Source organism: Perca flavescens, chromosome 10 (assembly GCF_004354835.1).
Source record: "Perca flavescens isolate YP-PL-M2 chromosome 10, PFLA_1.0, whole genome shotgun sequence".
In the NCBI taxonomy this organism is placed as follows: Eukaryota; Metazoa; Chordata; class Actinopteri; order Perciformes; family Percidae; genus Perca; species Perca flavescens.
Window position 1 is genome coordinate 19,392,145 of NC_041340.1, and position 16,151 is coordinate 19,408,295.

General features: G+C 41.8%; 1 protein-coding gene across 2 annotated transcripts in view; it reads right to left on the bottom strand.

Moving 5' to 3' along the window:
• The window catches only part of LOC114562568 (protocadherin gamma-A11), a 262,197-nt gene extending 254,411 nt beyond the window's left edge, over window positions 1-7,786 (bottom strand). The window contains exon 1 of one of the 2 annotated variants that reach the window (XM_028589029.1): window positions 5,285-7,786. In XM_028589029.1, the coding sequence (XP_028444830.1) occupies window positions 5,285-7,690 (2,406 nt within the window). In that variant the 5' untranslated portion in view covers window positions 7,691-7,786. Of the gene's footprint in view, window positions 1-1,283; window positions 3,782-5,284 lie in introns of those variants that run through there. The other variant, XM_028589032.1, reaches the window with a different exon arrangement.
• Between the last annotated feature and the right edge of the window lie 8,365 nt (window positions 7,787-16,151).

Genomic DNA, 16,151 nt, shown 5'->3' on the forward strand with positions numbered 1-16,151 from the left:
AGTCATAAAATATTCCTCACTGAGTCTCAACCCACATTAATGTTATATTCACTCACGTTTAAATGAAATGCAGATATAAAGAAATATCTCTGATTGAGGCTCCGAAAGAGAAAGCCAGCAAAAAACTTTTATTACATTATAACATTCAAAAGCGCTAACGTATTATTATGGTATAAAACTGTGATTGAGCGCTCCAAATCAAGCCAATGAGCGGAGGAAATCACGCAAAAACCAAAATCTGAAATTTTCATTGCATAAAAATGTATTTATTATTCGCTATTATTCTTATTATCCTTATTATTATTATTATTATTATTATTATTATTATTATTATTATTATTATTACTAACAGCCAGGCATCATCATGGCTGAGGAAAAAATGACATCTCCATGTGCTGTTGTGTCTGAGCGTCTGAGATCCCATGAGGTTTAGCAGGGTTGCTGCTACAAGGATATATTGTACAACACTACTTCTTTCTCTTGGACAGAGTTTTTAAGACTGTAATAATGTGTGTAAAATACAAATTCATAAAACTAAACAACAAATTATCATTACACCTAAACCGTTAGCTAGCTCCCCATCAGCGTTTCCATCGCTTGGTGAACACTGAAGAAAAAAAAACGTTTTTCAGCGGTACAATGTACAAGTAAAGACTCGCGAGAGCCACGGCAACATGCTTAATTAAAAAAAAAAGAAAACAGCTTCACTCATAACTACAGTTTGCTGGTAAAAATGTTCTTGTAACAATATTTTCCACAAGGCCCAGGTTACCTGCTGGCAAATATCAGAATGAAACACCTCTTTCCTTGGAATGAATTTAACTAAAATACCAAATTAGTCCCATATAAATATAATACACAAATAGCAGCTTAATGAAACCAACGAAATGAAATAAACTTTCAGACCAATTATTTTTTTAACGAATCATTACCAAAGTGTATCTTACAGAGAAAGGACCTGAAAATAATCTTTTTAAATAGCACTGACACTATATGTTGACAAGAACAACAAAAAAGTTTCACAAATAGACAACAAGTGAGGAGTCCCATGGTTTTGAAGGACACCAGGAAAAATATGTTAAAAAATTACTGACGTAATTTATAAATTAAGCAGTGACCAGACAACAAAGTTTTCCTCCAGTATGAAAACACTTCACTTAAACAACCGCACAATCATTATTAAATTGCAGAGACATAAAATTATGCCTAACATAGACCAAAATGACTCAATAAACCAGTCAAAAACGCATTGTGAGCAGGGAAGCACTTTGAAAGGTTCCTACCTCTACAGACGGCTCTAAATCTTCAAACGGGTCAGCAAAGTCAGAAGGACTTTTCCTCAGAGTCTGGTCAGCAGGCAGTGTGTTGTCATTGTAAGACGTCACAAACTTAAAGTCACTGGTTCTAGAACCTGTTGTCAGGTAGGCGTCATAATTGTAAGCGCTGCGTAAAGTTCCTGTGCCGTCAACATCTGCGTAATTAGGAGGGAGATAAGCGCTGGGGATGGCAACTGCTCCATCAAACAACAGTCTGGGCTTTCTCCTGCGACAAAACCTCACACCCAGGATGATGATAATGAAGGTCAGAAAAAAGGTGGACACAGACACCAGCGCGATGATCAGATAAGAGGTCAGTTTGGAGTTCTTCTCATCGTAAGAAATATCCTTCAGTTCCGGCACCTCAGCCAAGTTATCAGAAATAAGTAAATACATGGAACAGGTGGCAGAGAGAGAGGGCTGTCCGTTATCTTTCACTGCTACAATAAGGTTCTGTTTCAGGCTGTCAGACTCAGAAATGTCCCGCTGTGTCCTGATCTCTCCGCTGTGGAGGCCAATAGTGAAAAGTCCCGGATCAGTGGATTTGACTATATGATAGGACAGCCAGGCGTTCTGTCCGGAGTCCGCGTCCACCGCTATCACTTTGGACACCAGAGAGCCTCCGTGTGCAGCTTTGGTTACCAGCTCGGTCATGAAGGAGTTGCCCTCCGGGGCGGGGTACAGTATCTGAGGAGAGTTGTCATTCACATCCGATATGAAGACACTGACGGTCACGTTGCTGCTGAGCGGAGGAGAACCGTTGTCTCTGGCCATCACGTGGACTTTAAAACTCCTGAACTGTTCATAATCAAACGACCTCACAGCGTGGATCACCCCCGTGTCTCCGTTAACAGATAGATAGGAGGACACCGGGGCACCGTTTACCTCACCGGGTAACAGAGAATAAATCACTGTACCGTTTTGTCTCCAGTCGGGGTCTCGAGCAGTAACGGAACATAAAGTGGAGCCAGGTTTGTTATTTTCAGTCACATATGCGCTGTACGACTGTTCCTCAAACACAGGTGGGTTGTCGTTGATGTCTGCTACAGATAACTGAACTGTTTTAGAGGAGGACAGAGGTGGAGAGCCCTCGTCAGTGGCAGTGATTGTAATGTTGTAATCAGACACTAGTTCACGGTCCAGTTGTCCTGTGGTCACCAGAGAATAATAGTTTTTAATAGAAGGAACCAATTTAAAAGGGACGCCTTGCTGAAGGGAGCAGCGGACCTGTCCGTTATTCTCAGAGTCTCTATCCTGCACGTTAACGATGCCCACCTCTGTACCAGGTGACACGTTCTCAGGTATGGGGTTAGTCAGCGATTTCAAATATATAACTGGAGCATTATCATTCATATCAGTAACATCTATTATTACTTTGGCATACGAGGTTAGCCCTAAACCGTCTTTAGCCTTCACTCTCATTTCAAAAGAACTCCTTTCTTCAAAGTCAATCACTCCAGTTACTCTAATTTCTCCAATTTTGGGATCAATAGAAAATACATTACCATCATCATCTGCTACGTGACCAAACTGATATGTCACATCTCCATTCACTCCTTCATCTGCGTCAGTAGCACTAACATTAATCACTATGGTATCTGGAGGAGAGTTCTCAGGCAGACTGGCTTTATAAACGGCCTGGCTAAACACTGGGGCGTTATCATTAGCATCCAGTACAGTGACGTGTATGACTACAGTACCTGATCTCTGAGGAGAGCCACCATCTAGAGCTGTGAGAAGCAAATTAATCTCACTTTGTTTCTCTCTATCAAGTGTATTCTCTAGCACGAGCTCAACCTTGTTGCTGTCAACAGCAAGAATAAAGTTGTCGTTCTTTTGTAGGCTGTACCTTTGAACAGCATTTTGACCTATATCTGCGTCATGGGCCTCCTCGATAGAGAAGCGGTTACCCTTGTCGGCTGACTCCCTTATTTCCATTTCAATCAGATTGTCATTGAATTTTGGCGAGTTGTCGTTTATATCTTGAACATGAAGATTTAGTCGATGAAGCTCCAGAGGATTTTCTAACACTAGATCTACTTTCACAACACACGAGGGTTTCTTGCTACAAAGGCTTTCTCTGTCCATTCTCTCCGATGTGACCAACTCTCCAGTACTCAGATTAATATCACAGTACCGTTTACGAGTCCCCTCAAAATCAACACGGGCCTTTCGGGAAGATAAGGTCCTCAGATCAAGACCGAGATCTTTGGCTATATTTCCAATCAAAGAGTCGCGTTTCATCTCTTCTGGAATAGAATAACTCAGGTCTCCATGAACGAGGTGCAGCGTTACAATAAAGGAAGAAAAGCAGAAGATCAGACGAAGCCATGGAAATCCTTTGTCTCCCATCCTGACACAAAAAGGTGTCCTTAGCTTGTACAACTTCTACTATCCAGTGCGGAAAAATAAAAGCTGTCCAAAAACAACAAATAATCCAACACGTCACAGCAATACACACAATACAATATGTTTGAAACTATGAAACCGTTTCTCTGGAAAATCTGCAGCTCACATCTATGTAGTAGTGGGTGGAGTAGTGAATGTATGTTATCTGCCAGTCAACAGCGACACCATGAGTCACTTTTTATCTACACATTAGTATGTTATAAAATATTCCTCACTGCGTCTCAAACCACAATAAGATAACATCCACTCACGTTCAAATGAACTGGCCATGTGTGGTAAATCTAGAATTTGCTTAAAGGACAAAAGGGATCATTGTAAATGTCTCAGGTTTGAATATGTAGGTGTTGTTTCCCCTATAGCTGAGCTCAGTGAGATTTGGTTTTAAATATGTTACCTTTACTTGACCTTTCTAAAGGTTTTTATGGAAGTAGGCTATAGAAAAATACTACAGTTTGATCCTCCGAAAGAAAGGGCCAGCTAAACGTCCAGTACAACACTGTAACACATTGTAAAATAAAACTGTTGTTGTTCGCTCCATAATGAGACTATGAGCTGGAGAAATCACGTACATTACAAAAATTCAGTGTCTTCATTACATATTTATTCAATTATTATTAATATTACTATAATTACTTTATTGGAAGTCAAACAAATCTAAGAAAAAAAAGACATATCCAGCTGAGGCTGTGAGCAAGAGCTTGAGGAGTGTTTTCAGCACCACGGATAGATCCCTTAAGAATTGGCAGGGCTGATTGCACAAATATATTAAACGCTGTTTTGTCTTGGCCAGTGCTCTTAAACCGTACTAATGTGGGTTTGTAATAGTATAAAAAAAGTGAACAAGGAATTATTCTTACACCTAGCTAACCCGTTAGCCAACTTCCCCTCGGCTGAGTCAGATATAAACCTATAATTTCCCTAACCTGCTGATAAGTGACAGTGAAACATACTTAAAAAATATTTTACAGCGAACAATGTGAAAGACTCAGGACAGCCTGCTCAGAAGTCTTGATTTCAAAAATTATTATTCTGTCACAACTTCACTCATAACTACATTTTGCTGGTATAATATTCTGGTAACTATCCTTTTTTTCATGAGGCCCAGGTTTTCTGCTGGCAAAGATCAGGTTGAAGTAACTTCCTGGTGGCGAATGATTGTGTTATTCTAAATAGCGAATTAGTCCCATTTAACATAATCCACGAACAGCAACTTTATAAAACCAAAAAACTGAATTACATATACAACTATTTCATCAATGAATCGCATTCAAAGTTTAGCTTTCTGAGAGTGTGGTAAACAACTGAAAATAACACTTCCCACAGACACCAAGTGAAATGCCATGGTTTTGAAGGAGAACAGCCACAAATATGTAATCTTTTTCTGACGTAATTTACTAAGCAAACGAAGAAATAACGTCCATGATGCAAAAGAAATATGCTTCAACAGCCACACAATCATTTTTGGAAGTATAAACACATTCTGGCAGACAGACATAAAAAAGTCAATAAACCAGTCAAAAACGCATTGTGAGCAGTGAAGCAGTTTGAACGGTTCCTACCTCTACAGACGGATCTAAATCTTCAAACGGGTCAGCAAAGTCTGAGGGACTTTTCCTCAGAGTCTGGTCAGCAGGCAGTGTGTTGTCATTGTAAGACGTCACAAACTTAAAGTCACTGGTTCTAGAACCTGTTGTCAGGTAGGCGTCATAATTGTAAGCGCTGCGTAAAGTTCCTGTGCCGTCAACATCTGCGTAATTAGGAGGGAGATAAGCGCTGGGGATGGCAACTGCTCCATCAAACAACAGTCTGGGCTTTCTCCTGCGACAATACCTCACACCCAGGATGATGATAATGAAGGTCAGAAAAAATGTGGACACAGACACCAGCGCGATGATCAGATAAGAGGTCAGTTTGGAGTTCTTCTCATCGTAAGAAATATCCTTCAGTTCCGGCACCTCAGCCAAGTTATCAGAAATGAGTAAATACATGGAACAGGTGGCAGAGAGAGAGGGCTGTCCGTTATCTTTCACTGCTACAATAAGGTTCTGTTTCATGCTGTCAGACTCAGAAATGTCCCGCAGTGTCCTGATCTCTCCGCTGTGGAGGCCAATAGTGAAAAGTCCCGGATCAGTGGATTTGACTATATGATAGGACAGCCAGGCGTTCTGTCCGGAGTCCGCGTCCACCGCTATCACTTTGGACACCAGAGAGCCTCCGTGTGCAGCTTTGGGGACCAGCTCGGTCATGAAGGAGTTGCCCTCCGGGGCGGGGTACAGTATCTGAGGAGAGTTGTCATTCACATCCGATATGAAGACACTGACGGTCACGTTGCTGCTGAGCGGAGGAGAACCGTTGTCTCTGGCCAGCACGTGGACTTTAAAACTCCTGAACTGTTCATAATCAAACGACCTCACAGCGTGGATCACCCCCGTGTCTCCGTTAACGGATAGATAGGAGGACACCGGGGCACCGTTCACCTCACCGGGTAACAGAGAATAAATCACTGTACCGTTTTGTCTCCAGTCGGGGTCTCGAGCAGTAACGGAACATAAAGTGGAGCCAGGTTTGTTATTTTCAGTCACATAAGCGCTGTACGACTGTTCCTCAAACACAGGTGGGTTGTCGTTGATGTCTGCTACAGATAACTGAACTGTTTTAGAGGAGGACAGAGGTGGAGAGCCCTCGTCAGTGGCAGTGATTGTAATGTTGTAATCAGACACTAGTTCACGGTCCAGTTGTCCTGTGGTCACCAGAGAATAATAGTTTTTAATAGAAGGGACCAACTTAAAAGGTACGCCTTGCTGAATGGAGCAGCGGACCTGTCTGTTATTCTCAGAGTCTCTATCCTGCACGTTAACGATGCCCACCTCTGTACCAGGTGACACGTTCTCAGGTATGGGGTTAGTCAGCGATTTCAGATATATAACTGGAGCATTATCATTCATATCAGTAACATCTATTATTACTTTGGCATACGAGGTTAGCCCTAAACCGTCTTTGGCTTGCACTCTCATTTCAAAAGAACTCCTTTCTTCAAAATCAATCACTCCAGTTACTCTAATTTCTCCAGTTTTAGGAGCAATAGAAATTACATTACCATCATCATCAGATACGTGACCAAACTGATATGTCACATCTCCATTCACTCCTTCATCTGCGTCAGTAGCACTAACAATAATCACTATGGTATCTGGAGGAGAGTTCTCAGGCAGACTGGCTTTATAAACGGCCTGGCTAAACACTGGGGCGTTATCATTAGCATCCAGTACAGTGACGTGTATGACTACCGTACCTGATCTCTGAGGAGAGCCACCATCTAGAGCTGTGAGAAGCAAATTAATCTCGTTTTGCTTTTCTCGATCAAGTGTATTCTCTAGCACGAGTTCAACATTGTTGCTGTCAACAGCGAGAATAAAGTTGTCGTTCTTTTGTAGGCTGTACCTTTGAACAGCATTATGACCTATATCTGCGTCATGGGCCTCCTCGATAGAGAAGCGGTTACCCTTGTCGGCTGACTCGCTTATTTCCATTTCAATCAAATTTTCTCTGAATTTTGGCGAGTTGTCGTTTACATCTTGAACATGAAGACTTAGTCGATGAAGCTCCAGAGGATTTTCTAACACTAGATCTACTTTCACAACACACGAGGGTTTCTTGCTACAAAGGCTTTCTCTGTCCATTCTCTCCGATGTGACCAACTCTCCAGTACTCAGATTAATATCACAGTACCGTTTACGAGTCCCCTCAAAATCAACACGGGCCTTTCGGGAAGATAAGGTCCTCAGATCAAGACCGAGATCTTTGGCTAGATTTCCAATAGCAGAGTCGCGTTTCATCTCTTCTGGAATAGAATAACTCAGGTCTCCATGAACGAGGTGCAGCGTTACAATAAAGGAAGAAAAGCAGAAGATCAGACGAAGCCATGAAAATCCTTTGTCTGCCATCCTCGGAAAAAGCACGTCCATGGCTTGTGAAAATTACGTTAGGCCTACGTACACAAAATCTAATTCCAAAATAGTCACTGATCCAACATTTTACAACAGCGAAGGCGATGATAAACAGTCGGGGATAAAGGTATTGTACTGAGAAATTACAACCGATTGTAATGCAGTAACAGTGGGTGGAGATGTCTGTGCTCCTTGTGTGCAAGTCTACAGCGACACCATGAGTTGCTTTTTACTTCTTGCACCTGCCTGAAATATTCTCGACAAAGCCTTATCTTCATCCACTGACCCGAACTTTTTTCCACATAATATAAATTCCACAATGTAATGTATACTGTTCAACGATTTAAAAAAAACAGCTGATTGGAAAACACTTTATTAAATATATACTTTTATTATGTTATTGGTCAACTTGTATTTACTTCTAGACAAAAGCCTAAAAATAAAATAAAACTTAAAACGTAAAAAATTGATTTGCACGAGTAAACCATGATATACATGCTCTTTCAGCACCATGGAGAAACATCAGCCACTCCTTAATTAATAAAGACTAGACTATATATAACTATACAATAATGCCAGTACACAGTGTGTAAGTTGTAAATAGCTTTATTATCTTTATGACCTTCCATCTAATCTACATGTACTGAAACTGATATATTTTTCATCATTGTTTTGAACATGTTCCTTGACTTTAGGCTGCCAATGTCTCACCTGCCTAGGGACTACAGGTGAAAACTAGCCTCCTGGCTAAATCTGGCATCTTTACAGTCATGTTTATGCACTGTCCCTGAGAAAATAAACTGAATAAATGCAAAATAAAAACTCACAAACAGAATGTGTTAAAATATTGCTTGCTACAAATATTCATTAATTGTTATAACTTATTAGGAAGACATATTTTAAATGAAATGCTGCACATGTAGGCTATGCTAATTAGGTATAGCTCATTTGAAGCTCTTTTATCGTGTTACAAAATAGTCACTACTAAGTAGTAGTAGTCATAGTTGTAGTAGTAGTAGTAATAGTAGTAGTAGTACTAGTAGAAAAATATATACAAGAGATAAATAAGTTTCCAGTTGCGCTAGTTGTTTCAGTACCATGGACAGAGAAAACATGTGGCACGGGAGGGCTTGTTCTACAAAACTACATGACTTTTTCTTTTGAGTTACCATTTTGTCTCCAGTCAGGGTGGGACCATAGAATGCTAAGTGACAAACGATTTGTTACAAGTAATAATTCATACATATCCTCAACACATCTTTGGAAATATGTGTGGCCAAAAATGTAAGGTAAAAGCCACACAGACAATTAAGGCAGTAAGACCGTCAACAAACACACAAAATTGACTAAAACAGAGAGACCTACACTGTTTCAGCACCATGGAAAGTGACATATATTGCCATATTAGCACAACTGAGTCAGTGCTTAGGTCATTAAATATAAAAAGAATTCAAATTTGTCAATATCTTAGTTGTTGCATAAGAAAGTTCAACTTAATTTACTCACCAGTACAGTAGTTCTGGAAGATTAGCAGAATGTTCTTCAGGTGTGTCCGGCATTTTCCACAAGCAAGGGTTTTCTCTCAGGATCTACTGAAACCTGAGGAGAGAATACAACACCATCAGATTTAGTTTAGTATACTGTACTTTCTACTGAAGGCATGTGCAACTTGTATGCTGTATTGGTATTGTAATCAAAAACTGGATAATTAAATAAATAAAGATTTTAATTTAACATACAAATTTATAGCATTAAATTCACCAGACAAATTCTGTCGATACTGTTAAAAGTATCCAGTTATGAAGAGTGGAAAAGGGTTACGCTAACTGAATTTCAAAAGGCTATGTTTTCTACAGGAATAGTAAAACGGTTATTGAGCAAACAATTTTTAATTGTGAGGCACCATGCTGTCGGGATCAAACATTTTTAGCATAGGTTTTTAACGTGCCTCTCCTTTGACACTGCACACTTTCAAAGTCACTGACAAATGTTGTTATCGTTCCTTCCCGGTAGTTGTTATACACTAATATTAAAATAACAAATTCTACTGATATTAAACTTCCAACAAGAATAAAAGCTAGACCAACAATGGCTAAGTGCATCCGCCCCAAATAAGTGCTCCAGTTTTGTTTTGTCATTACACCCTTCACTATGTTTACTAGCTGTTATGTGATGTGGGTTCACCATGTTCTGTGTCCTGGTATACTGGCTTATTTTCTGACAGATTAAAGATTGGCTAATGATAACGAAACTTTTTTCACTAAGCGCAGTGGTTCAATACATGTCGGAGCTTGTGTCAAATACAGAATACCACGTGACCGACGACGACAGAAGCTTCAAACGCGTGTCTCAGTAGCTCCATTTAGTTGGACTGTTTTGCAGCTAAACTATGTGATAGGCACATTAATGGGATACGAAGAGATGAGAATAATTGAGAAATATGGCGATGTACACTAGAAATACATAATCATAATTATAAGAATATTTCCACTTGATAGCCTACCACTTAATAGGCCTAATGTAATAATTAAAAAAAATACTAAATTCATCATCCAATCACATTGCGACTCATATGAAATGATACAAAAACCAGCCAAGTTAAATGCATGAGCCCACAGTGGATAATGTGCTTAAACTACCCGTTGTGACCAATAAGGTGCATATTTGAAAGGGTAGGCTTTTTGGACAATGCATTAAATCATTATTTTACTACACAATAACTACAACATTTAATGCAGCGCTTACTTAAAAAGTAGCCCATTACAGATTTGAACACGCAGGCTTGCTGAACATTTATTGCACACAAATGAGACTAAAACCATTAAAATAAACCAGGTGTTGTAGTGCTTCGACCCCAGTCTTGAAGAGCTACCAGCCACCAGGTCTTACTATGCTTCCTGCGTTATTTCTACGTTAGAGTATTTTTGCGGCACAAAATAAATAAGTCATAGCTATATACATCCGGAAATAAAGCCCCAAGGCTTCCCAACTTTCTGGGGAATATTAAAACACAACGAAATTTAAATATTTTTAGCTAGCTACTTACCAGGTGACACGGTGGTGGAGTCCCGGGAACTTATCCAGCCAGTTGGCGTTTGTAAAGCCAGACAAAACAAAGCAGCTATTATGTTGAATCTTGTTACTATAAGTTAGCTAGCTAGTACTGAAGCTTGTTAAGTTTGAGTTTGTTACTGCTGAAGTCCTGAACAACTGATACGGTCTTTCCAATCGTTTCGGTTAAGTTACTGATGTTTCACTTTGAAGAAAAAGAGGCGAGCATAGCCAAACAGCGTTAGCGCGCTTTATTCATTTAATAAAGGGACTCTTTTGTGTGACGGACCGGAGCTTGACCTTAATTACTTCCACTAAACACAAATTTGAACGTTTAAATCAATAGCTATTTAAGTGCCATGTTTATGTTTTGGATTTAGCTACATCATATGTATAGTTATATTCGGGATTACCATTGACCTTTACAACAACGTTATATGTATTTTTATTATTATGTTTATTTTTAGATTCATAATTAGTAGTAAATATAACATTTACGTGTATGTAATAAGAACCTTCACCATTGTTAAAATTACTTTTGGGTAATATGTGTGTCCTAAATTGTTGTATTGTAATCTCTAAAGTTAACTCATTTTGGTCACTATTTCCACTTAAAAAAGCAAAAACTAACAAACAAAAAGCGGTAACACTTTACTGGACAGTATCAACATAATTGTGACATGACACTGTCATAACTATGACATGACATTGTCATGAACGTGTCATATAAACAAGTCATAATTAAACGTTTATGACTTCTGTCATTAAGTGTCATTCGGTTTTTGTCATGACAACTTGACATTGTTTGGGTTGTCTTGATTATGACAACTTGACATTAATCAAAGTGACATTACCAGAAATTGTCTTGGTTATGACAAGTTGACATAACATTTGTTTGGGATGTCTTAGTAGTGACAACTTGACATTAACCAGGATGACATTACCAGAAGATGTATTTGTCATGACAACTTGACATTCAATTTCTTTGGAGTGTCCTTATTAAGACAACTTGACACTAAACAGGATGACATTACCAGAGGATGTCTTTGTCATGACAACTTGACACAAACAGAAAATCCACCTCTTTTTGTATTCATGACATGTTGACATAATGATTATTATAATTAGATGTGCAAGGTTAGAGACCAATTCTAGCACTTGGTCAGATAGATGTGTGACAGGATATTTCACAAAACTGGTTGTCATGTGTAGCCCAGGCTTAATAGTGACACTCCTATATTATTTTATTTTATTTTGAGACATTCCTTTTCTTTTTCAAGTTATTAAAATGTGGCCAAAAGCAGTTGGTAAAATCTATGGGAGAAAATAGTGGAAAATGATTTAACTTTCACTTATTTTTGTGTTAGCTGGGTGAACTTGGGTCCGTGAGCTGACCAATCAGCTATCAAATAGGCTACGTTAGATCGCTAGCGTCTCCTCACGTTCCTTTTGGCGCCTGCATCGGAACGTAGGAGGCTGCCGTTCTATTTTGTATAGGCTTCGCCCTCTAAGGCTACGCTATTGGGTTTATCCCTTCGCGCATGCGCAGTCGTGAAGATTTTCTTTCCCGCCCTTGCGTACAGTATGGGCTTCAACTACGTCCGCAGATACTGTATATGTACAGAGTGGACCCGTTGTTCATCTCCCACTTTTTCTTCAAGCTAGCAGTATGAAGACAAACTCGACTTCCAGCGGTGTTCGCCTCTGCTCCAACATCCCGCCGCCGGACCTCCATCCCCGCTGCGAGACCTGCCTCGGCACCGCTCACGCCGGCCCGGCTCTCGCCCCCGACGCCTCCTGCGTTCTGCGCCCGCCTGCCATCTAAAGAGCTTAACCAGCGGGCGGAAGCTTACTGGCTTGTCAGGCTAGCGGGGAAGGGGATGGCAGCTGGGCAGACAGACGGCAATCCGTCAACACCCTGGATCTGCTGGAGGAAGGCTTTATCGACGAGCACGAGCCCGATGGCTCGATTCTCTCGGATAATGCCTCCGTCACCGGCTGTCCCTCCTCCCCCCTGGGAGGACTGGACCTTGAGACGGTGATTGATGCCCTCTCATTGCGGCTCTCCCCATCTCTGAAACGGCCGGGGGCACCGTTTTGGTGGCCTCCACCGCTAAGGCTCTCTTCTTGGATCTGCCGGAGATCATCAAAATGCGGCAGACCAGAGAGGCATAGCTCTCCCGGCTGAGCTGAGCTTCCAGCCCCCGCTCTTGGCCTCTTGAGCGGGGATGTTACGCTCAGGAGTCGCCCTTCTCATGGGCTCCACTCTGGCCGCGCTTCACGGAGCATTCGGCCGTTCGTGGAGGAGGCTCTCTCTCTCCCAGCCCGGGAAACTGAAGGCTCCCGTCTCTCGCTACACCCCGTTCACTCGGGTTCAAGGCGACACAGAAGTGGGCTTCCCTTCGGTAACCCCCCTGGAGCAGAGCCTGGCGTCCATTCTGCTTCCGGAGGCTGCTTTTTTTCGGCCACCGGAAACCTTTTCCCCCAGGATCAGGTATGCTAACCTCTGCCGTCACCGCTATGGCCACCACTCCAGGAGCTCTTCCTCCGGAGCTAGCCACGGAGATTAGCAAGGCCATGACCTCCACCCTCACCCTGACCATGGCGTCCACGGTGGCGTTGTCCAGAGTCACGGCGTGGCAGACTGTGGCCCAGCGAAACACCTAGCCCCACATGTCGCAGCTACCCACTGATGTCAGGCACGAGCTTCTGTACGGCCCCATAGCTCCCGATGGACTATTTGGGCCCCGTCATCAGACAGCCACGTCCCTCCTCACCAAGCGGTCGAAGACGCGGAGCGGCTCCGAAGGCTCGGCTCTGGGAAGCCCGTTCCTCCAGAGCAGCGCCGTCGCCATGACAACTGCCAGGCTTCGAGCCCAGCTCCTCTGCCCGGCCCCCCTCCGCAGCGGCTGCCGGCACATTACCGGCAGGCTTCACAGAGCCGGAGGACCATGAAGGTGTCCCCCACCTGGTCTAACCCGACCCCCGAGCCACAACGGCGTGGCTATGTCGGGGAGCGGGTAACGTCTGTCCCTCTACGAGCCGGAGACACAACAGCCCTCGTTCCCACTGCACAATGCGCTGACATCATGACAGTCGTTCCCCACGCAAGCACACATAGGTGTATATATCTATGACAAGCACACACCAGCCCACCGCAGCACGCGGAGCTCCACCGCTCTCTCACTATGCAGACAGCGGGAGCAAACGCTCACGCGCTATGAGCGTTGCCGCTCAGTCATTCTTCTCCCCCCGGCTATGCCAGCGGGATGAGGACGACATCGACCCAGTCGGCGGTGACTGTCCGCCGCCCCTTTCAACAGAGCCCTACCATGGGCTGGGCGACACGATCACATGTCTCGCTCAGCGGCGGAAAGGGCTCTGCGCTCCTTGCTGGCCATGTCTGTAAACACAAACATGCGCACGCCCGCTTTCGGAGCACAGCGCGGCATGGATGAGTGTGACACACAAAAGTCTATGTTGCAGGTGGCATTGACTACATCAGCTTCGCCCTAACCCAATAGCGTAGCCTTAGAGGGCGAAGCCTATACGAAATAGAACGATAGTTACGTTATTGTAACTCCAGATTCTATGAGTATAGGCGTAGCCCTCTAAGATTCGGGCCACCTGCTCCTATTACATTAGCTGAAGAAAAAGCTGATGTTGGGAGATGAACAACGGGTCCGCTCTGTACATATACAGTATCTGTACGCAAGGGCGGGAAAGAAAATCTTCACGACTGCGCATGCGCGAAGGGATAAACCCAATAGCGTAGCCTTAGAGGGCTACGCCTATACTCATAGAATCTGGAGTTACAATAACGTAACTATCGTTATTCACTCAGTAAGATAATAAAAAAAAACGACAGTTAGTGAAATAAATCAATTCTGCATACTAAATACTATCTAATACTGGCTTTGCCTTGTTGTAAATAGAGCGAAAGAGAGCTGTGCCTGAATCGTCGTCCCGGAGTTAAAGGCAGTGAATTACGTTAAAATGGTGAGTCACTCAGTGGTGTAGTCTAATGTATTGTAGTGTACTGTATATGTTTGTTGAATGAATGTTAGTACAAATTGTGAGTTTAATTGTTTAACTGGAGTTTATGGTGAAGTAACTTAAGTTTAGTGCATTCTTTCTACTGTTACCGGTGCAGGGAGGGATAAATAAGCACGCATGTCTTAGTACCTCTAGATTACAACACTGTAGCTTAAGTTATGGGAAAATAATACAGTTTGAGAGATGTTAACATGCAATTATATTTAGGATAGTGTTAATGTTACTAAGGTTCCATACAACTTGAATTAGAAATGTATTTTTTGTATAAAGGTTGCCTATTAATATAAATGTGCTTTTGATACCTGAAAGGGATTTATATACTTTTGATACCTAAGAGAAGAAATTTAAGAACGGTTGTACAACTGAATAGCGATTTAGATATTTAAATACGGGTTAACTGAAATATTACCTCATTTTATTTTCATTGTAGCCTAAGCAGTTGATTTTATTACTGAATAGTAATTGAGAGAAATTATTTGGCCTTATCTACAGGTGGAGGAGGTGGAGATTTGAGAAACGCTACGCAGGGGAGGTCCTGTCCACAGAGGGATATTGAATCACATCGACTCTTCAGATCCCAGAGACTTCCAGGGTTTAGAGATTTCCAGATCAGATGGCTGGGTGGCAAGCTACAGGATCGAGACTCTGAACTTAGACGGATTGCCCTGGATTCCTTCTTCATGGTGGAAGGACAAACAAAAACCAAACTAATATGGGCCCCAATGCTAAACATCTCTGAACTCTTGTCATCAAAGAACAATTGAGCTCATATAACTGAAAAGGGTTTCTTTTATGTGCGCACTTTATTATTTCAGTTGTTATTTTTCATACCTGTGTTTATCAGTATGTATGCCATATTTCTGTGTATATTAATACACTTCTCAAACTTTATCTTGGTTTTCTAGTCTCTTTATTGACGTTCAATTCTCTGGCTCTTAACAATCTAGTTTTCTTCTGGTTCTGGTCCAAATTCACACTGGTATCAACTACATAACACTACTGTCAACAAAGATTTTTACATCACATGATAATGTGTTAGGAAGGTAATTTTGGGTGTGATTGCACTTCTTAAGACGTCTTATCCTTCATAATATCTTAATGACAAATCAGAATGGTAAAACTTTACATGAGGTCTAAGAATCTATCCATTACACTGTCATAATAGTGCCATAACAGCCAGTTTTGTGAAATATCCTGTCACACATCTATCTGACCAAGTGCTAGAATTGGTCTCTAACCTTGCACATCTAATTTTAATAATCATTATGTCAACATGTCATGAATACAAAAAGAGGTGAATTTTCTGTTTATGTCAAGTTGTCATGACAAATACATCCTCTGGTAATGTCATCCTGGTTAATGTCAAGTTGTC